Consider the following 27,952-nt stretch of genomic DNA (forward strand, 5'->3'; position numbering starts at 1 on the left):
AGTTGGTAATTGGTGAGGTCATCATAACATAGGCAAAACAAATATATATCTTCAGCTATGGAATAGTTCTAACTTCTCAGATGTTCCAAAAATTCGACAATATGTTGCAACATAATTAAGGAGTCAAGGAAAACATTTCCCTTTTATCCAAATATCCAATATTAAACCGATGTTACTGAACCAGAGATCAAATCACTGGCACCACCAATCGACCTAAACGTAAGATTGCAAATCTACTGCTTATTACCATTTGTGCTAGAACTCTAAGAAAACCCTAAAACCAGGGGAAACATTGCGTCACACAATACTGCCAGTCAAATTTCAACTAGAAATCACGGCGAAAATAAAAGAAATAAGTGGTACCTCGCAATTTAGATTCCCGCGGCCGTTCGCCGAACAGGGGTGGCATCCCGCCGAATGCTGCTTCCTCCTCTCTTCCCCTCCTCTCATCCATGGCGAATCTCCGAATCCTGTTCCGCTATCGGTCGACCAATCCTTCGCCTCGACGAACCCTAGGCTGCAGCGCACTTTGCCGGCCGGTGCGTCAAGAGCAAAGCAGGCCGAAGGGGTATTTGGGCTGGAAGCTCTCCAGCCCATTTCACGGGCTCACCTAATCACGGGAGAAAGTACACCGAAGGTCCCTGAACTTGTCATCGAGTTACGAAATCATCCCTCAACCGCAAAACCCAGATATCCGGCGTCTTTAAGTAATCAAAACCGGTCACGATAGGTCCCTCGGTGGTTTTTACCCTGGCTTTGTCCTATGTGGCGGCTGATTCAGCGTGGAACCCACGTGGGTCCCACATGTCAGGATGCCACGTCATCTCTCCCATCCTCCTTCTCTTCCTTGGTTCCTCCTCTCTCTCTCTCTCTTATTTTCCTCGGTTCTTTTTCCGGCGAGAGTGCCGCAGAAGCGGAGCATGAGCACCACGCCGGTGCCCGGAGCTGGAGGAGCTCCTGCGGCTGCCCGCCTCCGGTCAAGCGAGCTGGGAAGGATGGACGAGGCGACGAGCGCCGTTGATGGTGCTCCGCCGGCGGTGGTGAAGACAACGACGGAAGACGGGAATGCGGCGGTGACGGGTGACAGGGGAGGAGCAGCGCGCGAGCGTTGGGGGAGGAGCTGCCCGGCCGGCGACGAGCGGCGGGGTGGCGTGACGACGCGGCGGCGGCGGACCGAGCGCTGCGGCAATGGCGCAGAGGTGGACTCACGAGCCTTGCCGCCGCTCTCAGCGGACTCGAGGCCGTCCTCATCGTCGCAAGGAGTGACGACAGCTCCCGTCCTCATCCTCCTTCCGCCGCCACCGCCGCTGCATTCCCGCCTTCCGTAGTCATCTTCACCACCGGCGGCGGAGCACCATCAGACGACGCCACATCTCCGGCGCCCGTTGCCTCCTCCATCCCTCCCAGCTCGCTTGATCGGAGGCGGGCAGCCGCAGGAGCTCCTCCAGCTAGCTCCGGCCACCAGCGTGGTGGTGGTGCTCGTGCTCCGCTTCCTGCACCCGCCATTCTTGCTGCACCTGCGCAGGAGACCAAGCTAGCTACAGGACTAGATCATGTCGGGAACATTGTCCTGCACCTGCTCGCCATTCTTGCACTCTGAATTGCACCGACGAGGTCGGACTAGCTCCCGGGCACCGCCACGTTCTACGGCGGCGCCGACGGCTCCGGCACCATGGGTACGTCGCCATCGTCTACTCCATTTCCTCTAGCATCGCATTGTGTCAACCATTGCACGGTAAATCGGCAATGCATCATCATGCATAATGCAAGGCACAATCTGATGGAATATATAATGTTGGAACAAGTCCATATCAGCATATGCATGCATGGCCATGGGATGGTGTTCGATGGTCGATGGGATTAACCGCGGATGGTATGTGTGCAGGTGGTGCGTGCGGGTACGAGCACCACGCCGGCGGCCGGCCGGAGCTGGAGGAGCTCCTTCCGCCGCCGCCGCATTCCCGCCTTCCATCATCGTCTTCACCACCGGCAGCGGAGTACCATCAGACGGCGCCACATCTCCGGCGCCCGTCGCCTCCTCCATCCCTCCCAGCTCGCTTGACCGAGGCGGGCAGCCGCAGGAGCTCCTCCAGCTCCGGCCACCGGCATGGTGCTGGTGCTCTACTTCCGCGGTATTCTCTCGCCGGATAAAATAGAGAGAAGAGAGAGAGGAGAAACCGAGGAAGAGAGGAGGGAGGGGAGGGATGACGTGGCATCCTGACATATGGAGCCCACGTGGGTTCCACACTGACTCAGCCGTCATGTAGGATAAAATCGGGTCAAAACCACCGAGGGACTCACTGTGACCGGTTTCAATTAGTTAAGGGATGCCGCATATCTGGTTTTGCGGTTGAAGGACGATTTTGTAACTCGATGACAAGTTGAGGGACCTTCGGTGCACTTTGATGGGATCGCAATCTCTAGGCCCGTTTATTTGGGCTCGGCCCATATAAAAGCATCCGAACGAGACTGAAAGCCTGGAATGAAACGGCCGGTCGCCGGCTCTGAGTTACGGATGAAACCGGACTGAAATGATATCATTTTTTTATTCTTTTCGAAAACGGTATATGTGCGGTCAGAAATTTTCTATATTTAACTTTAATTATTTAAAAAATAAAAAACTAAATTTTACATTCAGAAACAACCGGAAACAAAATATATTTTGTTCTTAAAATGGTACCGATACGGTTGGAAACGTACCGTTTTCATCCTTACTTTCACCACCGCCCCACTGGGCGAAAACGTCGAATCACCGTATTAGATACGTGTCCATATGATTGACAATGAATGGCAAAGAGCAACGATGCCAGGAAAAATATATAAAAAGAGAGAGAGCAACGACCTCTATGCAAAGAGTCCACTCGAGGGAAAGGAGAAGATAAATAATAGGTGCGACTTTTTTTCAGGGGAAAAAATGTGGCATTCAATTCCCAAGAGGCCTTGTTTTCTTCTAGAGGCCTGGAGTATCAAATTTCCTATATATATATATGGTCAAGATCAACCCTGAACCGAAAATTGATAATGATACAGAAACTGTGACGGGAATTGAGATACTCACCCTCACACTGGTGATGTAGTCCTGTTCCTTGAGGTGTTTTTCTTTCACCTATTTGACAATTTTGTGTCATGCGGTTACTGCTGTTCTTCTTAGGCCCTGTTTCTTTCAGTTTAAGATTATTATAATCTAGATTATTGAGTCAGATTATTATAAGCTAAATTGTTATAATCTGTAGTAGAATAAGCGGCTAGTTGTTTCTTTGTTTCTTTCCTACATTATTAAAGCCTAGATTATTAGGTTTGCAAGTCTAAATAGGGAGTAGGGTAGCATGGTAGGTAATTTTTCATCCAATAATCTGGAAAAAGCTCACCTAAATAAGCTTATCAGATTATAATAAGCTGGACTTCAGATTATAATAAGCTACTTCAATAAGTTGTCTGTTTCTTTCAGCTTACTCCCAATAATCTGGATTATAATAATCCCGAACTGAAAAAGACACATGGCCTTAATAAATTCGGCCGGCTGCCGCTGCCTGGTCAAAAAATATTCTCAGCCTTTGACCAGTAAGGCATCCAGAAAAACGAGACTTCTTGCGGGTAACAACGACTTCGAACGTAAACAAATATACTCCAGATAGCAGTTGTACTGGATAGCAATTGTACCAAACCAGCTGATTGAAGGGCTAGTTCATATTCTGCCCCAGATAGCAGAAGCTGCACATAGTTTCTGTAGTTCAGATTCCTGTACTGTGGGCTGGTAGCTAACAAGATTTTGTTCATGGCGCCACGTCTTTCTTTCTGCCTTGTGTCCTTGCTCATATTGGTTCTTTCACTCCAAGAGTCTCCCTTGCATGCTGCTGATACTCTCACTGCGGAACAGCCGCTCTCTGGTGATCAGAAATTGATCTCTCAGGATGGCAAGTTCGCTTTGGGGTTCTTCCAGCCTGCAGGTGAGCATTTTCTTTTTATTTCTCAGTAAGCATTCATATAGTTCATGCAATAGCTAATCAAATGAAGCAAGGTTTGAATTATCTAGAAACAGAATTAAAGCAGTAGTAGTAATGACTGGAGAGTGGAGATATGTAAACCGCTAGGATGATTTACCACGCTATGAGATTACACTTCCCGATTGAAGGATACTAAAAAAATTGGAGCGTCATATTTATTTGTTCATAATTCTTAGTAACCTTTGCTGTAACCATCCTAATAAATCATGGTAGAAATGCAAATTATATGCATCGCCTTACAGTAAGTTAAAGCATGAAAAAAATTCATAATCATGTTAGAACTTACTGAATGTTGTAACAGAAAAGAGTAGTAGACTAGTAGTAGGACAAAGTGAAGAAAATACAATGGTCTTCATGCTTGTCTTCTTATTATTTAAGCACATATATACGTATTTTTTATGAAATCAGCTGTTTGCTCCTTCATTTTTTGACGCGTGACTTCCTTTAATACAATCTTTGTAGCCGGAGGATCTAGTGGGAAGTGGTACATAGGTATCTGGTACAACAAAATCCCAGTTCAAACTGTGGTCTGGGTGGCTAACAGGGACACACCAATCTACGATATAGCATCATCAAACCTAACCATCTCAGCTGATGGAAATCTTGTTCTCCTAGTGAAGCATCTTAAAATCCCAGTGTGGTCTAGCAATATTACAAACAACACAGCTACTAATTCAACAGTTGCTGTACTCCTTGACACAGGGAACCTAGTTATCAGACAAGATTCCAACACCTCCAATGCTATATGGCAAAGTTTCGATCATCTTACAGACACATGGCTCCCAGGCAGCAAGCTGAGTCGCAATAAGGTGACTGGTGTGATCAACCATCTGATCTCTTGGAAGGAACCAAGTGATCCTGCACCAGGAATGTTCTCCCTTCAGATGGATCCAAGTGGTGCAAACCAGTACACTCTTCTATGGAATAACTCCATTGAGTATTGGGCTAGTGGCAACTGGACCGGGGACTCATTTACTGGTGTACCAGAGATGTCACCCGCAAGCGCCTATCCCAATTCTGCATATACATTCCAATTTATCGACAATGACCAGGAGGTGTCCTTCATGTACAATGTTACAGATGATGCATTATTAACAAGAAATGTTATAGACATGACAGGCCAAACCCAAGCCTGGGTGTGGGTAGATGCAGCACAAGCATGGGTTCTCTATTTTTCACAACCAAAATTAATGTGTGATGTGTATGGAATATGTGGAGCATATAGCAAGTGTAGCAGTAATGCTGGGTTATCATGCACCTGTCTCAAGGGATTCAGCGAGAGTCCAAGAAATGGGAATCCTGGTAACCAAACTGCTGGCTGCAGGAGAAATGTCCCGTTGCAATGTGGACATGGTGACTCAGCAAAGGTGAAGAATCAAGATAGTTTCTACATGATCAGTGGTGTCCATTTGCCAGATAAGGCACAAGGCACGGATGCTGCCAACGTTCATGGCTGTGAGTCAGCTTGTCTGAATAACTGCTCCTGCACCGCTTACCATTTCAACGGTACTTGCTTGCTTTGGTACAACGATATGATAAATCTTCGACATGATATTGATGGATTGATGGATAATATTTTCATCAGGTTGGCTGCCTCAGAACTTCCTGACTCAAGAAGGGAGAAACATTGGTCGATCATCGGGATCATTGTTGGACTTACTGTTGTAAGTATTGGAGTGGCCATTTTATATTTCTTGCATGTGAGAAGAAGAATTGGCCATATATATAGTGGTGATGGGTCTATGATAAACTTCAGATACAATGATTTGCAGTTTATAACTAGAAACTTCACCGAGAAGTTAGGAGCAGGGTCTTTTGGTTCCGTGTTCAAAGGGATAATTCCAGAAACAGCTACAGTAGCAGTTAAGAGGTTAGAAGGCCTGCGTCAAGGGGAGAAAGAATTCAGAGCAGAGGTGAGCACCATTGGAAAGATTCATCACAAAAACCTGATTCGACTACTTGGGTTTTGTTGTGGAGGATCAAAGATGTTGCTTGTCTATGAGTACATGCCCAATGGCTCACTCGACCAGCACTTGTTTGGAAAGAGTAATCTGACTCTTAGTTGGACCACAAGGTATCAGATCGCTGTAGGAATTGCCAAGGGGTTAGCTTATCTACATGAGGGGTGCAGGGATTGTATCATACACTGTGATATCAAGCCACAAAACATACTACTTGATGAATCGTTTGTTCCAAAGGTAGCAGATTTCGGGCTGTCCAAGCTGATAGGTCATGATTTCAGTAGAGTCCTGACGTCGATGAGAGGAACACTAGGGTACCTTGCACCCGAGTGGTTAAGCGGCCAGGCTATCACTTCAAAGGCAGATGTTTTCAGCTATGGAATGATGCTCTTTGAGATCATTTCAGGGAAGAGGAACATGGAGCACGGAGCTAGCACAAGTAGTTCAGTTGAATTTTTTCCCTTGTTGGTTGCAGAGGAGATTCCAAAAGGAGGAGAGGTGCACAGATTGTTCGACCCTGAGCTGGTTGGTGATGCAAACCCAGAGGAGCTCGACAGGGTGTGCAAGGTGGCCTGCTGGTGCATTCAGAATCACCCTGACTGTAGGCCATCGATGCGAGAGATCATTCAGATTCTGGAAGGGCTAAAGCCTGTCGAAACACCACCTGTTCCAAGGTATCTCAAACTTCTTGCTGATGGTCAAGAGTAAATGCTGACTACTGCCAAATACTGTAATGCTTGTGATGTATTAGCACTTCGTTTCAGATGGTACCGTTCCAACTTTCATGTTTGCTATTTCTTACTAATATTCTGTTCATGTGCTTGGGTCAATTATACTCTGTGATGTGGAAGTTTCAGAATTCAATTCAGACAAACCCATCGAAAAAAGAATTCAGACCATTCCTTGGGTACTACTTTATTGGCAGCATTGTCTCACACTTTAAGATGCCTCCTTACTTGGGAGCATTATCTTGCACCGAAGTTGGTAATTGGTGAGGTCATCATAACATAGGCAAAACAAATATATATCTTCAGCTATGGAATAGTTCTAACTTCTCAGATGTTCCAAAAATTCGACAATATGTTGGCAATATATTTAAGGAGGAGTGAAGGAAAACATTTCCCTTCTATCCAAATATCCAATTAAACCGATGTTACTGAACCAGAGATCAAATCACTGACACCACCAATCGACCTAAACGTAAGATTGCAAATCTACTGCTTATTATCATTTGTGCTAGTACTCTAAAAAAACCCCTAAAACCAGGGGAAACATTGCGTCACACAGGACTACTAGTCAAATTTCAACTAGAAATCACGGCGAAGATAAAAGAAATAAGTGGTACCTCGCAATTTAGATTCCCGCGGCCGCTCGCCGAAGAGGTGTTGCATCCCGCCGAATGCTGCTTCCTCCTCTCTTCGCCTCCCCTCATCCATGGCGAAACGCGAAGGAATCCTGTTCCGCTCGACCAATCCTTCGCCTCGACGAACCCTAGGCTGCAGCGCACTTTGCCGGCCGGTGCGTCAAGAGCAAAGCAGACCGAAGGGGTATTTGGGCTGGAAGCTCTCCAGCCCATTTCACGGGCTCACCAAATCACGGGCTCGCAAACTCTAAGCCCATTTATTTGGGTCGGCCCATTAAAAGCATCTGAACGAGGCTGAAAGCCTGAAATGAAACGGCCGAGGTCGCCGCCTCGCCGGCTTTGACTTACGGATGAAAACGGATTGAAATAATATCTTTTTTTTTTCGAAAACGGTATATGTGCGGTCAGAAATTTTCTATATTTAACTTTAGTTACTGAAAAAAAATAGAAACTAAATTTTACATTCAGAAACAACCGGAAACAAAATATTTTTTAATCTTTTTTTGGGTGAATAGCTAATATGGTCCCTAAAGTTTCACTTCGGACTCAATTTAGTCCTTGAGGTTTTAAATCGTCTAAACAAGTCTTCCAAATTAATCATTTGGGTTAATATAGTCCCTGGAAAAAAAAATGCCACGTGAGCATGCCAAGTCATTCTCGCATGCAGTGGTATGAATGAAATGACCATTCTACCCTTATATATCATATAGAAAAGAAAGAAAAGACACAAATAAAAAAAAAACAGGCCAACTTAGGCCCAACATTGTTGCGGAGGGTGGCCGACAAAGGAATTTATACAATCGGTGCTTGGTTGCAGCAATCGTAAATGACAATTCTAAACCGATCATACATGTGTGAAACATTTGTTTTCTTTTTTATATGGTATATAAGGGTAGAATGGTTATTTTATTCGTACCGCTGCATGCAAGGATGACTTGGCATACTCACGTGGCACTTTTTTGGATCCAATGACTATATTAACCTAAATGATTAATTTGGAGGACTTGTTTGTACGATTTTGAAACCTCAAGGACTAAACTGAGCCCGACGTGAAACTTCAGCGACCATATTAGCTATTCACCCTTTTTTTTCCCCCTTAAAATGGTACCGATACGGTTGGAAACGTATCGTTTCCATCCTTTTTGCGAAGAGAAAATCCCCTATGTACCCATGAAAGTTCACCTAATCCCTTCTATACCCTTGAATTTTGCTCAATCCCTTACATACCCCTGAATTTTAGTTTGGATCCCTTCCATGCCCTTTCCGCTAGTTGACCGTTAAATTCTTTTGAAAAAGTCTATTTTGCCCTTTGCTATGAAGAAACATAATATAATAAATTAATGAAGTATATCGTTGGAATGTAAAAATTTATTGGATGAGACTATTATATTTATCAGTATGTGATGCGCCATATTATTTATGACAAATTTACTTTTACATATGATATATAAAGTTAATACTTATTTATTAGTTATTAAAAGTTCTTTTATGTAGCATATGTGTTTTCATAGTAATACAACAGATTTGTTTATTACTATCAGAACACATATGCTAAAAAAATCTTTTAATAACTAATAAATAAGTATTAATTTTTTATGTCATATCTAAAAGTATATTTATTGCAAATAATATAGTGCATAACTATCTCATAAACATAATAGTCTCATATAACAAATTTCTATGCTCCAACAATATACTCTATTAATTTATATGCTTCTTTATACCAAAGGGCAAAATGGACTTTTTCATAATAATTTAACGGTCAACTAACGGAAAGGGCATGGAAAGGATCCAAATTAAAATTCAGGGGTATGTAAGAAATTGAGCAAAATTCAGGATACAGAAAGGATTATGTGAACTTTTAGGGGTACACAGGGGATTTTCTCTTTTGGAACGTTTTCATCCTTACTTTCACCACCGCCCCACTGAGCGAAAACGTCGAATCGCCGTATTAGATACGTGTCCATATGATTGACAATGAATGGCAAAGAGCAAACGATGCCAGGAAAAATTTAAACAAAAAGAGAGAGCAACGACCTCTCTGCAAAGAGTCCACTCGAGGGAAAGGAGAAGATAAAGAATAGATGCGACTTTTTTTCAGGGGAAAAAATGTGGAATTCAATTCCCGAGAGTATTACATTTCTCTGAAGGGCTCAAGGCCTTCTTTTCTTCTAGAGGCCTATCAAATTTCCTATATATATGGTCAAAATCAACCCTGAACCGAAAATTGATAATGATACAGAAACTGTGACGGGAATTGAGATATTTTCACCCTGACACTGGTGATGTAGTCCTGTTCCTTGAGGTGTTTTCTTTCACCTATTTGACAATTTTGTGTCATGTGGTTACTGCTGTTTCTTCTTAATAAATTCGGCCGGCTGCCGCTGCCTGGTCAAAAAATATTCTCAGCCTTTGACCAGTAAGGCATCCAGAAAAATAAGACTTCTTGCGGTAACGACTTCCAACGTAAACAAATAATACTCCAGATAGCAGTTGTACTGGACAGCAATTGTACCAAACCAGCTGATTGAAGGGCTAGTACATATTCTGCCCCAGATAGCAGAAGCTGCACATAGTTTCTGTAGTTCAGATTCCTGTACTGTGAGCTGGTAGCTAACAAGATTTTGTTCATGGCGCCACATCTTTCTGCCTGCCTTGTGTTCTTGCTCATATTGGTTCTTTCACTCCAAGAGTCTCCCTTGCATGCTGCTGATACTCTCACTGCGGAACAGCCGCTCTCTGCTGATCAGAAATTGATCTCTCAGGATGGCAAGTTCGCTCTGTGGTTCTTCCAGCCTGCAGGTGAGCATTTTCTTTTTATTTCTCAGTAAGCATTCATATAGTTCATGCAATAGCTAATCAAATGAAGCAAGGTTTGAATTATCTAGAAACAGAATTAAAACAGTAGTAGTAATGACTGGAGAGTGGAGATATGTAAACCGCTAGGATGATTTACCACGCTATGAGATTACACTTCCCGATTGAAGGATACTTAAAAAAAATTGGAGCGTCATGGGCGGTCTATGTTGGGCCGTCCCAGCAAAATAATTGGAGCGTCATATTTATTTTTTTTCTTAATTCTTAGTAAAACTATAAAAAGAAGGAAGCAATTCATCATGGTTTATGTTTAAATGTGAGGAGTTAATTTTGTTCAGGGACCTTTCATATGGCCTGACATCTTTCTTCTTTCTTCTACTCCTAGCTGGAGGATCTTCTAGCAGGTGGTACATAGGCATATGGTACAACAAAATCCCAGTGCAAACTGTAGCCTGGGTAGCTAACAGAGATAAACCGATCACTGATCCAGCCTCATCAAATCTTACCATCTTAAATGATGGAAATATTGTTCTCCTAGTGAATCATTCTGAATCTCCTGTATGGTCTACCAATATTGCAAACAATACAATCGCCAGTTCCCCAGTGGCTGTGCTCCTTGACAGCGGGAACCTAGTAGTCAGACATGAGTCCAACACATCTGAGGTGTTATGGCAGAGTTTCGACAATTTTACAGACACATGGCTGCCAGGTAATAAGCTCAGTCGGAACAAGAAAACCGGAGTTATCAAACGGATGATCTCTTGGAAAGACCGTGCTGATCCAGCACCAGGAATGTTTTCCATTCAGTTGGATCCTAGTGGTGCCACTCAATATATTCTCCTGTGGAATAGCTCGTCAGTTTACTGGGTTTCAGGCAACTGGACTGGCAACACATACACTGGTGTGCCAGAGTTGTCACCTACCAATAGCGATCCCAATTCAGCATACACGTTCCAGTTTGTTGACAATGACCAGGAGACGTACTTCAACTACACTGTTAAGAATGATGCACAATTAACAAGGGGCGTCATTGATGTGTCAGGTCATTTTCAAGCTTGGGTATGGGCAGACGCAGCGCAAGCATGGCAACTTTTTTTTGCACAACCGAAAGCTAAGTGCAGTGTTTATGGGATGTGCGGCGCATATAGTAAATGTAGCGAAAATGCTGAATTATCATGCAGTTGTCTCAAGGGCTTCAGTGAAAGTTATCCAAACAGTTGGAGACTAGGTGATCAGACAGCAGGCTGCAGGAGAAACCTCCCATTGCAGTGTGGTAACAATGGCTCAGTGAAGGCAAAGCAAGATAGATTCTTTATGATTAGCAGCGTCAAGTTGCCAGATATGGCACACACCAGAGATGTAACCAATGTTCACAACTGTGAATTAACCTGCCTGAAGAATTGTTCTTGCTCTGCTTACTCTTATAACGGTACTTGCTTGGTTTGGTACAACGGTTTGATAAATTTGCAAGATAATATGGGTGAATTGAGTAATAGCATCTTTATTAGATTGTCTGCCTCAGAATTACCCCAGTCAGGAAAAATGAAATGGTGGATTGTTGGGATTATCATTGGTGGACTTGTTCTCAGTTCTGGGGTGAGTATATTATATTTCCTAGGTAGGCGAAGAACAATTGGAACAAACCGAGATGATGGGAAATTGATCACTTTCAAATACAATGAACTACAGTTTCTAACATGAAACTTTTCTGAGAGATTGGGTGTAGGTTCTTTTGGCTCTGTGTACAAAGGGATTCTACCAGATGCAACAACATTGGCAGTTAAGAAACTAGAGGGGCTTCGTCAGGGGGAGAAGCAATTCAGGGCGGAAGTGAGCACCATTGGGAATATTCAGCACATAAACTTGATTCGACTTCTAGGATTTTGTTCCGAAGGGGCGAAGAGATTACTTGTCTACGAGTATATGCCCAACGGTTCGCTTGATCATCACTTGTTTCAGAACAATTCTGCGATTTCGAGTTGGAAAAGAAGATATCAAATAGCTATAGGAATTGCCAAGGGATTGGCTTATCTGCATGATGGGTGCCGAGATTGCATCATACATTGTGATATTAAACCACAGAATATACTACTGGACATGTCATTTACCCCAAAAGTGGCAGATTTTGGGATGGCAAAGCTCTTAGGCCGGGATTTCAGTAGGGTTTTGACTTCAATTAGGGGCACAATAGGATATCTTGCACCGGAGTGGATAAGTGGTGAGTCCATAACAACAAAGGCAGATGTTTTCAGCTATGAGATGATGCTATTTGAGATCATTTCCAGAAAGAGAAATCTAACACAAACAGAGACAAGAACAGAAATATTCTTTCCTGTGCTAGTTGCAAGGAAGCTTGTACAAGGAGAAGTGCTTACACTGTTGGATTCTGAATTGGTGGATGATGTGAACTTAGAGGAGCTTGAAAGGGCGTGCAAGGTTGCTTGCTGGTGCATTCAAGACGACGAGAGCTCCAGGCCAACAATGGCAGAAGTTCTTCAAATGCTAGAAGGATTGGTAGATATCGAAGTGCCACCTGCCCCAAGATACCTCCAGGTTCTTGCTGAAGGTGCAGCGAGTAAAACTTAATTTTCTGACATATGAAGAAAGTGACTAGGTAGTCTGCAAGAAATTTATCTTGTGTATAAATAAAAGAGTGTAACACTGAACTATTGATGAATTATAATGACTGTCCATTGTAAAGCTTCCTTTTGTAACTTCAGAAAGCGAACAAATTAAAATTTAGATGTTCCATATTTTATCGCTCTATTTTTTTGACAAGGATGACTTTGCCACATTTTGCTTCTATACTTCTTGAGTAATGAAATTGTCAGACTTTACTTTTAGTTCCATGTATGTTTAAAACATACTAGCACTATATTTCAGAAACTTTGCTGATTCGTTCAGGTTTGAAGTTGTTTGTAGTTCTTTCGTGGTGGTGAAAAGCTGCGGTGTGCAGTCAGCACTATTGATCCTTGTTTCTGTAATCCACTTTCTTTCTTGATGCAATTTGCCCGGCGAAAACAGAATATAGCGCCGAACAGGATTAGAAGTTGACACAGATATTGAACTCTTCATTTTTTTTTCCCCGGGGCAAAGAGAACAAATTAAACATTTTTTTTGTTTCACTACACAAAAGATCAAAACACAGCAGACCAACAAAACTGATCAGATTATCGAATTCGGCAATGCAGTGATGCACATTGCAGAAGGCTACTTCCAATATAAGTATTATAAATAACAGGAAAAGAAAATCAAATAATGCGGTGTATCACCTCGCACTTTAGCCTCCATGGTTCCTCGAAAAGGGGCCTAGTCGTACTCCGCCTTCTGCTCCCTGATATTTCCCATTCCTCGCCCTCCTCGCGCCAGATAGACCTCGGCGAATCCTAGAGATTTCCCCTCTGCGAACTGCAAACCCTAGCGGCTAGCTCTGCGGTCTGCGCTGAGCCAATGAGGTGGAAAACATCAGTGGGCCAGTGGCCTCCGAAGATAGTTTGGGCTGTGAGCCTGAGAGGCAAAAGCCTACTCGGCGGCTACTCCCGCGCGAAGTTTACTAGCCGTCCATCAACTTTACTTTGAGATTGTTTCATACGTATGGCCTGTTTGGAGGGGATGCGGCTTCCCTGTTCCTTCTTTTGTATCCCCGTCCCTGTCCCCGCTACGTGGCTTACGCCTATTCGCTTCTTGTTTGACCGGTGGCCCCACCGTTCTTCATCCCCAAATCAAAACAGAAACAGGGTTTTCTATCTCCGTTAGTTATCGGGTAGTGCATGCTCTTCATAACGCGATGAAAGGTCCTCTTGGGTTCTTCATTGTAAAGTGTCGCCTGCCCTAAACCATCCTGAACAGATTACTGTTAACCATGTGCAATTGCATCAATGGCATGCGTAGCATCACAGGGACAAAACGGAAGCCTTAGCTAGCTGGAAGCAAGAACAAAATCAATACTGTCATACAAGATCATTAATTGATACAGTAACAATCTGAATATTAGGGCGATGTCTTCTTCCATCTTTTATTTGTTTCTTATTTCTTTTCCTACACTCTGGTGCAAGTCTGCAAGTATATACTCTTACAGTTACAGGCTTCCACCCATGAAATTGCAATGAGCCCCTAGTAGATTAACTATGCTACATACTCATAGAAGGAGAAACTTCCGAAAACCTTTGTCTCATGTTCATCGATCATGGGAAGCACCCGAGTAACCGAGTTTGGTGTAATCTGAGCACAGCGTTTGCAGACATAATCAAAGCTGTTGAGGCGCCACGCATCCAATTAGCGAAGAAAGCAGCCAAACGGAAATCACCTGTACGACATCAATGGAGGTAGATACCATCCAAGATAACAATGAAGTAACGGAGGCTGAAAACCCTGTTTCTGTTTTGATTTGGTGATGAAGAATGGTGGGGCCACGGTCAAACAAGAAGCGAATAGGCATAAGCCACGTAGCGGGGACAGGGACGGGGATACAAAGAAAGGAACAGGGAAGCCGCATCCGTTTGGAGGAGCTTAAAATTCGGAGAATCAGCTGGTTGATAGCCAGCTTCTGAGAATCTAGAAAAGTTAGGTTTCTCATCTTCTAGCTTCTAGTTCATTTTCTGGATTCTACAAGTATAGCTTCTCAGAATCTGAACCAAAAGCTAGACGATTCGGGTGAGCTTCTGGTTTTAGGAGAAGCTACAGGATTCTACAAGTATAGCTTCTCAGAATCTGGACCAAAAGCTAGACGATTCGGGTGAGCTTCTGGTTTTAGGAGAAGCTACAGCAGCTAGAAGTTTCCCCTAACAGGCCCTTAAATATTAGAAATCTTCACCCTTAAACTGTACAAAATCATATAATTTAGATCCCTTAGCAATATGGATGCCTGGTTTAGCTCACATAATATCCTACTCCCTCCATCTACTCTTAGTCATATTTTATCTTGGTACACAGACCAACAATAAGTGATTCTACTTATCATCCATTTAAACAAGCTATCAGTCATTCCTCGTAAACGAGCGATTCATTAATATTTACATTTCTCGATGTCCATGTAGCCAATCTTGTATAGAAGAATGGAGAGTCACGTATTAAATCCAATAAAGCCATTAAGATGTTGTTGGATTGAAATATGTCTATCAAAAATAAATTTTTCAGATTTGGAAATATGACTATCAAAAGTAGATAGAGGGAGTAGTTAGCAAAATAAAAATAAAAATAATATGTAAGGTCCACATGTAAGTGAAAAAAGAGAATAAAGATGATGGGTTCTTCTCTTCTTCTTCCCAAGCCTAGGAGAGAGGGGGAGGCAGCTGGCTGGAGAAGGGGGGGAGGAGGCTAGCCACGTCGGCGGGAGAGTGGGGCGGCGGCGGTGGCGCACACAGGAGATCGAGGTGTTCTCTACTCCCTCCGTCCCAGAAAAAGGCAAACTCTGGATTCCGTGTCCAACTTTGATTGTCCGTCTTATATGAAATTTTTTTATAATTCGTATTTTTATTGTTTTTAGATGATAAAACATGATTAATACTTTGTGCGTGACTTGTCTTTTTAATTTTTTTCATAATTTTTTCAAATAAGACGGACGGTCAAATATTGGGCACGGAAATCAGGGTTTGTCTTTTTTTTTTGACGGAGGGAGTATTTTTCACAACCAAAATTAATGTGTGATGTGTATGTAATATGTGGAGCATATAGCAAGCGTAGCAGTAATGCTGTGTTATCATGCACCTGTCTCAAGGTATTCAGCGAGAGTCCAAGGAATGAGAATCCTGGTAACCAAACTGCTGGCTGCAGGAGAAATGTCCCGTTGCAATGTGGATTGTGGACACGGTGACTCAGCAAAGGTGAAGAATCAAGATAGTTTCTAGTACATGATCACTGGTGTCCATTTGCCAGACAAGGCACAAGGCACAGATGCTGCCAACGTTCATGGCTGTGAGTCAGCTTGTCTGAATAACTGCTCCTGCACCGCTTACCATTTCAACGGTACTTGCCTTGCTTTGGTACAACGATATGATAAATCTGCGACATGATATTGATGGATTGATGGATAATATTTTCATCAGGTTGGCTGCCTCAGAACTTCCTGACTCAAGAAGGGAGAAACATTGGTCGATCATCGGGATCATCATTGTTGGACTTAGTGTTGTACTCCCTCCGTCCCACAATATGGATTTTGAGTTTTTGCGTGTAACGTTTGACCACTCGTCTTATTCAATTTCTTTTACAAATATAAAAAACAAAAAGTTGTGCTTAAAATACTGTGGATATTAAAGCAAGTCACAAATAAAATAAATAATAATTTTATTTTTTTTAATAAAACGAGTGATCAAACGTTGCAAGCAAAAAATTAAAATCCCTTATATTATGAGATGGAGGAAGTAAGTATTGGAGTGGCCATTTTATATTTCTTTAATGTGAGAAGAAGAATTGGCCATATATATATACAGTGGTGATGGGTCTATGATAAACTTCAGATACAATGATTTGCAGTTTATAACTAGAAACTTCACCGTGAGATTAGGAGCAGGGTCTTTTGGCTCCGTGTTCAAAAGGATAATTCCAGGCACAGCTACAGTAGCAGTTAAGAGATTACTCTCTCCGTCCTACGGATTTTTAGTTTTTGCTTGTGACGTTTGAGGACTCGTCTTATTCAAATTTGTTTTGTAAATATAAAAAACGAAAAGTTATGCTTAAAGTACTGTGGATAATAAAGTAAGTAACAAATAAAATAAATAATAATTTCAAAAAAATTAAATAATACGAGTGATCAAACATTACAAGAAAAAATCAAAATCCCTTATACTACCTCCATATTTTAATGTATGACGTCGTTGACTTTTTGTCAAACGTTTGACCATTCGTCTTATTTTAAAAAATTTATGTAATTATTATTTATTTTATTATGACTTGATTTGTCATCAAATGTTCTTTAAGCATGACATAAATATTTTCATATTTACATAAAATTTTTAAATTAAACAAATGGTCAAACGTTGATCGAAAAGTCAATGGCGTCATACGGAGAGAGAGTAGAAGGCAATCATAGGAACTGCTCATTTCCGAAGAGCCTGACGGTTCCGCACCCGAGGTGGTTTGATTCAGATTGACTCGCGGCAGACCACGCACTTGTTAGTATTTATAATCCCTGCTCCTCATTTCTTTCTTTCGCATCCTTTCTTTCCCATCCTAATTTCTCTGCAAAACCACCGCACACCTCGACAACAAACAAGGATCAACCAAGAAGGATAAATGTGTGGAAGTTACAAGGATAACCATGAAGGATAAGTGGGTTGACCAAGAAAGATAAACAACGGACATCGGAAGGATTACTAGGAAGGATAACTGCTGGCAAGGATAAACGGATAACTAAAGTTTACTACAGACCTACATCAGTTCAAGTTCAGCACTTGACCAACATTACAGACAAAGTTCATCGAACCAACATGCATCACAAAAGGAAAATCACTACTACCAACTACGCCAACATCAGTTCAGGGGAATCCTAGACGGCTAGACGTGATACACAACCAGGCAATCACAAAGATCACAACATAGACCATCAGCAGGAAGATGCACCGGCAGGAAGACATCACTGCTCCCCTGGAGGTGTGTCCGCCAAATCGCGCCAAGGTGTCTCCACCAATCTGCTTGCCTACAAAGATAAGAAAATGTCATATCAAGGGAAATTATAGGCTCCATAAATACTGTATTTTCCAAACAGCCTTTTACTGCTTAGTAAAATGTCCTTGAGGAATTGTATCCTTTCTGCATAGGTCCCCATAAGATTAAACAGAAGCAGAACTCTTTCTTCATTCAGTGCAGTTGCAAACTTATATAGACTGTGTTTAGATGCAAACTTTGGTTGGAAATTTTACACCCAATCATTGGGATGTGAAGTTTCAAACTTCCAACTTTTGTTGGGGCATTTAGTTGGCTCCCAAAAATTCAAATCATGGTTGGAAGAAGACACTTTCACCCCTATTTAATGATCGCTCAATGACATTTCTAAGGGAGGAATGTGCATAGTTGAATACCTCTTGTTTACATTCTGGTTCTGCGGCGTTTTGAAACTCTTGAAGATGGTACTTGGTCCCCTTGTAGGGCGCCAGGTAACCAATCCGGTTTGGGTACCCCGAGTCCACCAGATAGTACTTCCATGCAGCAGCAAACACCTGTAAGTGCCAAGTAATCGAAGTTAGAAAATGCAACGATAAAACATGTAGCTATGTAACTGGAGGTGGATGAGGGAAAACATTGCAGTATGTAGTCATTGCATCTTCAAACACCCTCATGTCATGTACTGAACCCAGCCATCCAGCAAGCACGAATGTAAAAATCATGTCAAAGTCACAACATGCCATCACATTCTGCGTTGTGATGCTCTTACGACACATGTGCTGAACCAAAAGATCTTTTTGAAACCTGAACAGGAATGTGAGTTCCATCTATTGCCCCAATGCAGTCGTTGAAATAAGGATAGAACCTAGGGTTCCTCAGTCTGGAATGTAAAGTTGTGAACTGCGGGTCGCGTGGTTTAATTATGTCAGCAACTAGCTTCAAAAGGCTTGCCAGAACTTTGTGAAACATGTTGTGCACTGTTCCTAGTGAGCGCTCAAATCTGTCCTCAGCTTGCCTAACTGACTGTGGAGCCCCAGCCATCCAAAGAAACAATCCTAAAGCCTCAATACTTTTGGATTTATTGCTAGACTTCAACTCATATTTGTCAACCAACAGATCATGAAGACTATAGAACATATCAGGGGTCATTCTAAACATGTTGTAACACCGCTTCCTGTCTGCAAGCTTCTTCTCTAACCATTCCAAACCACTCATTGTTGTGCTAAGATCTCTATAATCAGAGCGGTTGCAAGCTTCTTCTCTACCCATTCCAAACCACTCATTGTTGTGCTAAGATCTCTATAATCAGAGCGGTTGCAGTACTTGTCAATGTGGGTAGCAATATGATACGTACCGTACAAGAACACGGTGTCCGCAAAATCGTCCATAAAGTACTCCATCATAACTCTATCCAACTCTTTCTCGAAATCTTCATCCCCTGTATCCGCAGGTTCAGGCCGCACGTCCTCCTGTAATAAATTAAAACAACAACGGTAACTTTCACACATCGTCATATTAAGAAATGAATTTGGAAAGACCGCCTTACTACAACTTATATTTAATTGCCAACATTATGCATGGCATAGTTCGCAACACAATAGCAGCCCACATTACTTGCAGGACAATGCTAACAGACATAGCACCACTAACAGACATAGCACCTCATAGCTTCCTAAGCGTACATAACCCAAAAGACACAATTAAGGCTGATACATTAACATGTAAAGCAAGCATGAGAAGGTCTAGTTGTCGACCCGTGCAAGGTGTTCAAGGAGGGACTTTCTTCCTTCAGGATTGGACAGCTCAAAGACATTGACTGCATCTCGATCCTTCAGCATCTTCAACATACCAACCCACAACTTTGGGGTCTCCTCTGTGACCCAGCACTCTCTACTCAATGCCATGATGCGCTCGGTCACCTCCCGCGTGCGTGCCATCTCATCATCCTTCTTCTTGTCATGCCTGCCCAAGTAGGTGTCCATGGCTGCAGCTTTGTCCTTCTGCAGCTCATTGTGGACTTTCAATTCGGACACCACAGCTTCATAATTCCCACCGTCAAACAGTTCAGCCATCTCAGGATCCTTAGTTAATTGCACCAGATAATCTTCTTCCTTTTTCGTCCATCTACGTATGCCTTTTCCCATATTCTATATATCAAAACCAGAGTCAATAGGCAATGTATACGGTCAATGGCCAAAATGTTAAGTTGAAAAAAAAGGAATAAACCTCGCGGTTCTTCCTCAGCTGAGAGGGGAGATTGGAAGAACAGGCTGAGCTCGGACTCCTTGGCTGAATCTGTTGCTTCAGCTACAGCCATAAAGATAGGGGCTTAAATGCATACAATTTGTGATAAGTTTTGTGCATCTACGTAAATACAGCAGAATCTGGATCTAGGGATTCCCTCCAAACACGCCCCATGGTTCAAGAGCATACATTTCGATATGACACAAAACCCTACTAGTAGTAGCAAACGAAACTCACTTCAAGGCAGGGTACATGCAGAATACTTGAACCTCAAGCACGTAATCTTCTCGTGAGAATCGTATCAGATGTGCATGAACCAGACCATATGTTTTAGTGTTTGCTTCTCGAGCAGCCCCTGCGGCACCGCCGCCCCATATGTTTTAGTGTTTGCCAGGTATAAATTGATTGCTTGTGATTTTACATTGTCAAGATTTAACAGAACGATTCCTTAAAAAAAATTCACAAAACTGAAACCCCGCAAGTGGTGTTTGCATTATGAGTGGCTCTGTTATTTTATTATTAAGAAGTGGTAGGAGCTGTTCCTTTCAATTAAGGTAGGAAAAGAGTTTATACACAGCTCTTTTCCCCACTTGGGCACACATAGGCACCATGGCCTAAAGAAAAACACAATTTTATACTTGTAAGCCTTTAATTTAGCCCAATTTTGAATCTGGTACAGAGATAGCAGCGAGTTGCTTTCAAATTCCCCACCTCCCCAGGCCAGCCCACTAGGCCCACTCAACCAATTTAAGCCCTTAATGACAAAGCAAGTATGCTAATGACAAAGCAAATTAAACCGTTTCTTCCCCGGCAACATATCCTATGCACACAGTCCCTCACGTGTACACACGTGCACACCAACTAAAAAATGTCACCAAAAAATCTAGAAAAAATCATACACATACTTTAAATTGTATTACACCTAGGGTTAAAATCTTAACATCAAATTCATTATATTTTAGCCGTAACAAAAAAAACAAAAAATCTGACAGTTTTAAGGTTGCAATTTTGTCAGAATTTTATCTTTTTTGTTATTCTCTATGTAGAATGAATTTGAAGATGCGACTTTGCACGTAGATATAATACTATTGAAAGTATATGTATGAATTTTCCTAGAATTTTTTGTGATAATTTTTAGTTGGTGTACACGTGAGGGCCTGTGTGCATAAGATACGCTCCCTTCTTCCCCATGCTCCTACAGGGAGACAAAGATACATATGCTAGTACATCTGTAGTGTTAGGACTTGTATTCAGGTTGCTGCGATACACCATATTATATGAATTACAAAAATGAAGTGATGTGATTAGCATACTTGCTGACTTGTTTTCATGATGGACAAAGCTTGAATTAGAAATTTGCTGGCTTGCCATATATGAACTATGTGCAACTAATGCAATAAGGACTTGTGTCCAGGCTTGTGCAGCGTAGGCTCTTATGCAAGCTTGGACAGTGCTCACTGCTCAAAAGTGAAATATTCTCACCTCCTTCACCCCTGTTAGAACATAAGACCTCTACTAGAATATGGAGGTGACTACATACTACCAACACAATCTTACCAAATGCAACCTGCTTACAGTATGCAATGTTGGATTGATTTCTGGCCACCGAGCCAGAAAGGAGAGCGTTGGGCTCAGCCCACCAAAGCCCACGCGATCCCTAACGTTGAGGAGCGAGTCTCACGCATTCTCTCGCACGTCTCTCTCTCTAGCGCTATGATCGAAAGCGCCGTTTTCCTCGAGAAGGAATCGCCCCCGATCCCCTCAATACGCATATAAAAGGGAACCTTGACCCGGGTACGAGTGACGACTCACGTACACTAAGCCTTTCCCAAAATCCCTCAGACTACCGATCTTAAGGCGTATTGAAGGGGAGCGAAGGGCGAATTCCCATCGCCGCCACCGCACGGTGATTTCCATCATCGGCTCCTCACGACGACTACACCGACGCATCTAAGACGATCAATGGCTTCTTCATCCGGTCAGTATACCACCAAATTCCGCATAAGAGAAAATTAGGTGATCATGCATAACCTAAGTTCATGAATTTAAGATTTAAGTCCAATATGCAAGACAAACAAACACCAAGACTGCCGCACTGCCTCACCCCTCGGTCCCTCTCCCTCACGTCGCACCGCCGGCGGCGGCGGCAAGCACAGGGGCAGCCGCCGAGCAAGGCAGCACCGCCACCGCATTCCGCACCCCGCAGCCAGCCAGCGCGGCAGCAGCAGAGCAGCTAGCGGCCAGGGCTCCGCCGCTTCGGGCGGTTCATGCACATCTGCTACATGTCCAGTGCCCAGCACAATCCCGAGCCACTCATGTGTACTCGGAAAGATTGAAAAACAAAAAAGGAACAAACCTTGGGTTGCTTGATCTGCAGATCGGATTTCACCCTGCTCCGGCGAGCCTGCCGCTCCGTTTGTTGCCGAGTCTTCATTTACAAGCTTGGAACCCTCACCGCGTTGTTTGGATGTAGAGAGACAATTGAACCCTCACCGCTTGGATGTACGCCACGCGGCGGACAGAAGGAGCTTGGATGATGGAAATATTGTTCTCCCAGCTGGTGTTCTTTTCTCTCGAATGATGAATACGAAGATTAAGTTTTTTTTATGTAAAATGAGTTAATATTAACGTATGATTAATTAATTTTTAATTATTATAAACTTGAAAAATATATTAATATGATATTTTTAGAGTAACCTTTATATAGAAAGTTTTCTCACGAAACGTACCGTTTAGCGGTTTAAAAAACGTGCCACAAAAATTTTAATCTTCATCCAACTCTTGTTGGAGAAAAGAACGAGACTAATATTTTGGCCCCTGTATGACTCATCAGATATACGGACACACATTTGAAGTATTAAATGTAGTCTACTAACAAAAACAAATTACACATATTCCGCCAGAAAACTACGAGACGAATTTATTAAGCCTAATTAATCCGTCATTTGTACTCCCTCCGTCCCATAATTTAAAGGATTTTAAGTTTTTACTTGTATATTTTAACCACTCTATCTCTAAGGGTATCACTAATATATATGGCAAAGTGATCCATATGGATGGGACCCACATAAATAGTTTTTTCCTATAGCAATCTACACAATGTATATAGATACAAGGTATCAATAGGAGAAGAGAGAGGAGTAGAGATAGATAATATAATTTATTCTATATGGATAGTCCATATGCATATGGGTATCTTTTGTTATTTTTTTCATATGGACTAGTTGCACAATGGTTATAGATGGCTGAATGAAATATTCTATTGCTTATGGAATACTTTTACACCACATTAAGGGCATCCACAATATAGTGAAAAGTTAGTCCATAAACAATACAATATTCTATTCAGCTACCTAGTAACATTGTGTAACAGTCCATAGCAAAGAAATAACAAAAACTACCCATAAACATATGGGCTGTCCATAGAGAATTAAATATGTTACCTGTCTCTACTTCCTCTCTCCTAATATTATTTGCTATCTATATATATTGTGAAGGTTACGCTAGTTAAAACTCCTATATGTGGGTTTCATCTATATATATATATACTGTAACACCACATTTGAACAATCTAGCTTGCGTGGCCGAGCTGACGGTCAATCAAACTGCCATTACTCCATGGCAGCACCACAGGACGGGGTTTTTAACTATTTGTCCCTGTTATGGATGGTGTTTAATGATTTGCCACTAAACTTACATGTCATAGAAGATTTACATGTCATTAATCAGATGAAATCGTTAGTTGTCATGTCACACGACTGGCAAATAGTTAAATTTCCCCCAAAGGACCCACTGCAGTCTGCAGAACTAAAGCCTTCGACCTCTTCCTCCAGCTTCTCAACTCCCAAGGTGCTCCAAAAAGTCCGACGATCTTTTGGCCAACACTCCACGCCAACTCTCTGTCAATCGTCATTCAGACCTTCGTGTCGTCGTGTCAATCACAATGCGCCGTCCGACCCGCCGGTGCATCCAGTCGCCCTTAACTCCTCCCACAGACGCGCCCTCCTTCCCCCACTACTCCGCCACTGTGTAATCAGTGTGTGCGCCCATTCACCCGTCTCGGAGATTACTCTAGCGACGACAAGCGTAGACGCTGCGCAACATGCTGCGGCTAGGCGGCGCTCGCCCTACCTCCCAGCCGGACCCGGAGGCGGACAACAACATCTCCGGCCGCCCGGACTTCGTCGACAGCTTCGTGCAGGACATGCGCCCTGTCCCCGCGACCGCCGCCGTCGCCATCATCCCGGAGACGGAGCGCGGTCGCACCCGCACACACGCCACCAGCCCGGACCACTGCACCGTGTACATGCCCGAGGCACCCCCGGAGATGAAGTACTTCGCCCGGTGCTTCGCCTACGCCTACATCACCGCCCCCGCCGCCGGCGCCGACGGCGCTGCGGCGCGCGCGGACGACGACCGTGCGGCCGCCACCATCCGCGACGCCATCCACGCCGTGCTCCCGGGCCTGCAGTTCCGACTCCAGCCGCCCAGCCACGGCGCCGACAAGACGGTTGCGCTTCGCCTCGCCCGACGACTGCGAGGCCTCCATGGAGAAGCAGCCGTTCGCGCTGGTGGGCGACGCCGCCGCCTCAGCCGCCGCCGGCGGCGGCGCATCGGTCAAGCTCGTGCGCGAGGGTGAGACCAGCAACTGCTTCCGCGTGCGGCTGGACTCCGTCGCCCACGTCGCGCTGCGCCACTACCCCAAGGATCAGCGGAACCACGGCGACATCGAGCGCAGATGCGCCAGCTTCGGGCATCTGCTCGAGGTCGACCCGGCCTGCTACGCGGCGCCTGACCTGTCCACGGTCCGCGTCGTCGTCAAGAACGGGAGCCCTCGGGAGATCCCGCGAGAAATCCGGATCAGGTATGCTTCCGATTTTAGGTTTTGGCACGTCGTGCCGGTCCAGATCCTCAAGGTTTGGGACAAGTCCCTGTCGTTCGACGCCAACGGGGAGTACGTGCCGATCTACACGCCCGCCGGCGCCGCCTAGCTTGATGCTCCTTTGTTCGGCATGGATCATAGCCGTCTTAATTAGCTAATCCGTGTCAGATTAGCCTAATCCACTTATGTTAGTTCGCCTTAGCGTTAGCGACTAGTTGTAGTATTTGTTATATTTGCCTCAGTGTCACTGGTACAAGCAGTAAAGTGTCTGTTGCAACTTATTGTGTGCCGTCCTGTTGTCAAGTTGTGGAATTGGTGATGCTTATATTTTAGTGTAGCTTTTCTGGGGATTAAATGTGGTGGAAGCTGCTCCCTCCGTCCTATAATATAAATATAAGGGATTTTAATTTTTTTCTTACACTGTTTGACCATTCGTCTTATTCAAAAAATTTTAGAATTATTATTTATTTTCTTTGTGACTTACTTTATTATCCAGAGTACTTTAGCACAACTTTTCGTTTTTTATATTTACACAAATTTTTTGAATAAGACGAGTGGTCAAAAACTTAAAATCCCTTATATTATGGAACGGAGAGAATACCTTATATTTGTAATCATCTTTCTAGTATGAAATGAAATGGAGGTGTGCTGATATAAAAATATGTTTGCTTGTAAATAAAATGCTTTGTTCAAGGCAGCACTGCATGATTTATCGTTAAATTCGAACAAAGACAATATTTAGATTTTTTTTTTTACCTATGTCCAGATTCATTTTTTATTTTTGGTAGCACGGAAGGTGAAATTAACTTCATCCATGCATCATCGTCTCATCCGTGATTTAAGGAGCTTATGCATAGAACTAAATAATGCCACAACTATTAAGCAAATAATAAGTGCTTGCAAATTAACGCAAGCATGAAGAGGTGTTGTTTGAGAGGGAAGCTATCCTATGTTATATGTTCTCCTGCACACGAGTATTCACATTAACACATCGTGCACAACAGCTAAACAATATCACCAAAAAATTCTAAGAAAAAGTTGAGGGTGTGTTCGGAGGGTTGGCTCCCACTCCATTCGTCTCATTTTCCGTGCGCACGTTTTCTAAAATATTTTTGTAAATTTTTTTATACGAAAGTTGCTTAATAAAATCATATTGTTCTATTTTTGAAAAAAATTATCTAATGCTTAATTAATCACATGCTAATGGATTTCTTTGTGTAACGTGCGTCCTGTGCTGGCTGGGAACGAGCTCTAGCAAACCCACCCGAATGGGGTTGGGAAACCATCTCCTCCACACTTAAAACTTAAAATGGAACGGTCCATTAGCGCGTGATTAATTAAGTAGTAGCTAATTTTTCAAAAATGGATCAATATGATTTTTTATTTCGTATAGAAACTTTTTGAAAAAACTCACCGTTTAGTAGTTTTCTAAAAAAATTCTATACGAAAATTATTTTAATAATCATATTAATCTATTTTTTTTAAAAAAATTAAGTAATCTTTAATTAATCACGTGCTAATGAACCACTTCTACGTGTTTGGAGGAAGAGTTCCCAGCTCTCACTACCCTCTAAACACGTAAAACAAAGTGATTAATTAGCACGTGATTAATTTAGTATTAGCTATTTTTTATTAAAAAGTATATTAATATGATTTTTTAAACAACTTTCGTATAATTTTTTTAAAAAAAACACACAATTTAGAAGTTTAAGAAGCGTGCGCGCGAAAATGAATGAGATTGAGTTGGGAACTGATGAATAGGTTGCGTTCGACAACTGAAGCTGTCGATTATAGAGTACTACTTTCGTCCCATAATAGGTTTATTTTTCACACATCTCACACATTTCATTATAAAATAAAAAATAGAATACATATACTTTATCAAATCCCAATGTAATTATTTTTTATTTTATATAATCCCAATATAATTATTCGTATGTTCCCGTAATCCAATGTAATAATTACTTAAAAATAAATTTTTTTTTGAGATAAATGAGAAAAGGCAAAAAGAAAATGAACTTAATATCACTACTAGAAAATAATTTATTGCCAAAAAAAATCGTAGCATCAATGCTAAAATTGTTGCAATAGATACATGTTGCCACGATCATAAAATCGTTGCTAGCCGTGGTAATAAATAGCGTGGTAATAGTTTATTGCAACGATTTTTATTTAGTTGTAATAAATTTTTTTATTGCCATAAAATGTATGTTGCAAAAAATATATATTGCAACACTTCACATCGTTGCAATAAATAACTATTGCCACCACTCCATGTGTGGCATTAGTTCTACGTACCAAATTAAATATTTCAATATTAATTTATTATCCTAACTATTTTCTTTTGATATCTTGTCATGGCTAGGATTCGAACCTAAGATCTCTCCCTCATGCGCGCTCTCCATGACTAACTCACCTACGCATCAATTTTGTTTAAAAATGCATATAATTCCATTTGAGACTGCTTATCTGAGATTTGAATAATGAATTTGAGTATTTAAAAGATTTCAAATGAAAAATTTAAGTTGTATATCTCATCGAGAGGTATAAATTTCATATAAAATTTGTCCTAATTCATGTCCATATGAAAAGAATAAGCTAAATTATGAGATGATAAATTTTTTATTGCAACGAATTTATTGATCATGGCAATAGAAAATAGTGAAAGTACCATGTACTGTGTAAATTGCCACAAAAATTAAATTTGTGGCGATAGAACATGTTTTTTTTGCAATAATAATATTTTCGTGACGATAGCTCATTTCCTATTGCAACAAAAAATACAGAATAAAACAACGATTATAAATCATTGCAATAAAGTATAGTTATTTGCCACAGAAAAATTATCATTGCGATAGTATAATATATTGTCCTGAATTATTTTTCATTGCAATAAATTAGTGGCAATAGCTCAATTATCTTATAGTGATGACAAGATGTAGTAGCAAAGTTCAATGTCTTTGCTTTCATTAATCAAAGACAAATCTTAACCTGACTATCAGACCGGCAAGGTTGTTCGATTGGTGGTGGTTGGATCATCACATAGGTTGTTTGAGACTAACTAGTACGAGTAGTAACTAGA

The 27,952-nt window shown here is 42.2% G+C and overlaps 2 protein-coding genes and 1 pseudogene across 2 annotated transcripts; 2 read left to right on the plus strand and 1 right to left on the minus strand.

Annotated features, from left to right (window-relative positions):
- The first annotated feature begins 3,775 nt into the window (after window positions 1–3,775).
- Window positions 3,776–7,294, plus strand: LOC127760346 (G-type lectin S-receptor-like serine/threonine-protein kinase At2g19130). The gene is made up of 2 exons (XM_052284585.1): window positions 3,776–3,947; window positions 4,467–7,294. Exons 1-2 carry the CDS (start codon window positions 3,776–3,778, stop codon window positions 6,671–6,673), a joined length of 2,379 nt encoding a protein of 792 aa, XP_052140545.1. The 3' UTR covers window positions 6,674–7,294.
- Window positions 7,295–9,958: 2,664 nt separating this feature from the next.
- On the plus strand, window positions 9,959–13,359 carry LOC127759521 (G-type lectin S-receptor-like serine/threonine-protein kinase At2g19130; annotated as a pseudogene).
- A 3,774-nt stretch (window positions 13,360–17,133) lies between these two features.
- On the minus strand, window positions 17,134–22,449 carry LOC127767340 (uncharacterized). The gene is made up of 6 exons (XM_052292643.1): window positions 22,345–22,449; window positions 19,971–20,051; window positions 19,499–19,891; window positions 19,099–19,213; window positions 18,161–18,298; window positions 17,134–17,778 (listed from the first exon to the last, which is right to left on the minus strand). The coding sequence occupies exons 1-5, from the start codon at window positions 22,420–22,422 to the stop codon at window positions 18,168–18,170; spliced, it is 798 nt and encodes a 265-aa protein (XP_052148603.1). The 5' UTR covers window positions 22,423–22,449; the 3' UTR covers window positions 17,134–17,778; window positions 18,161–18,167.
- Between the last annotated feature and the right edge of the window lie 5,503 nt (window positions 22,450–27,952).

Source organism: Oryza glaberrima, chromosome 1 (genome assembly GCF_000147395.1).
Source record: "Oryza glaberrima chromosome 1, OglaRS2, whole genome shotgun sequence".
NCBI classification, from domain to species: domain Eukaryota; kingdom Viridiplantae; phylum Streptophyta; class Magnoliopsida; order Poales; family Poaceae; genus Oryza; species Oryza glaberrima.

Bases quoted from the DNA above. Each gene is read 5' to 3' on its own strand.
- LOC127767340 (XM_052292643.1), bottom strand. From the start codon at position 22,422: ATGAAGACTCGGCAACAAACGGAGCGGCAGGCTCGCCGGAGCAGGGTG. The intron at 20,052-22,344 runs GTTTGTTCCTTT...TTATGGCTGTAG, and splicing joins TGCAGATCAAGCAACCCAAG to CTGAAGCAACAGATTCAGCC. The intron at 18,299-19,098 runs GTACGTATCATA...TGGCACTTACAG, and splicing joins GGACACCGTGTTCTTGTACG to GTGTTTGCTGCTGCATGGAA.
- LOC127760346 (XM_052284585.1), top strand. From the start codon at position 3,776: ATGGCGCCACGTCTTTCTTTCTGCCTTGTGTCCTTGCTCATATTGGTT. The intron at 3,948-4,466 runs GTGAGCATTTTC...CAATCTTTGTAG, and splicing joins GGGGTTCTTCCAGCCTGCAG to CCGGAGGATCTAGTGGGAAG.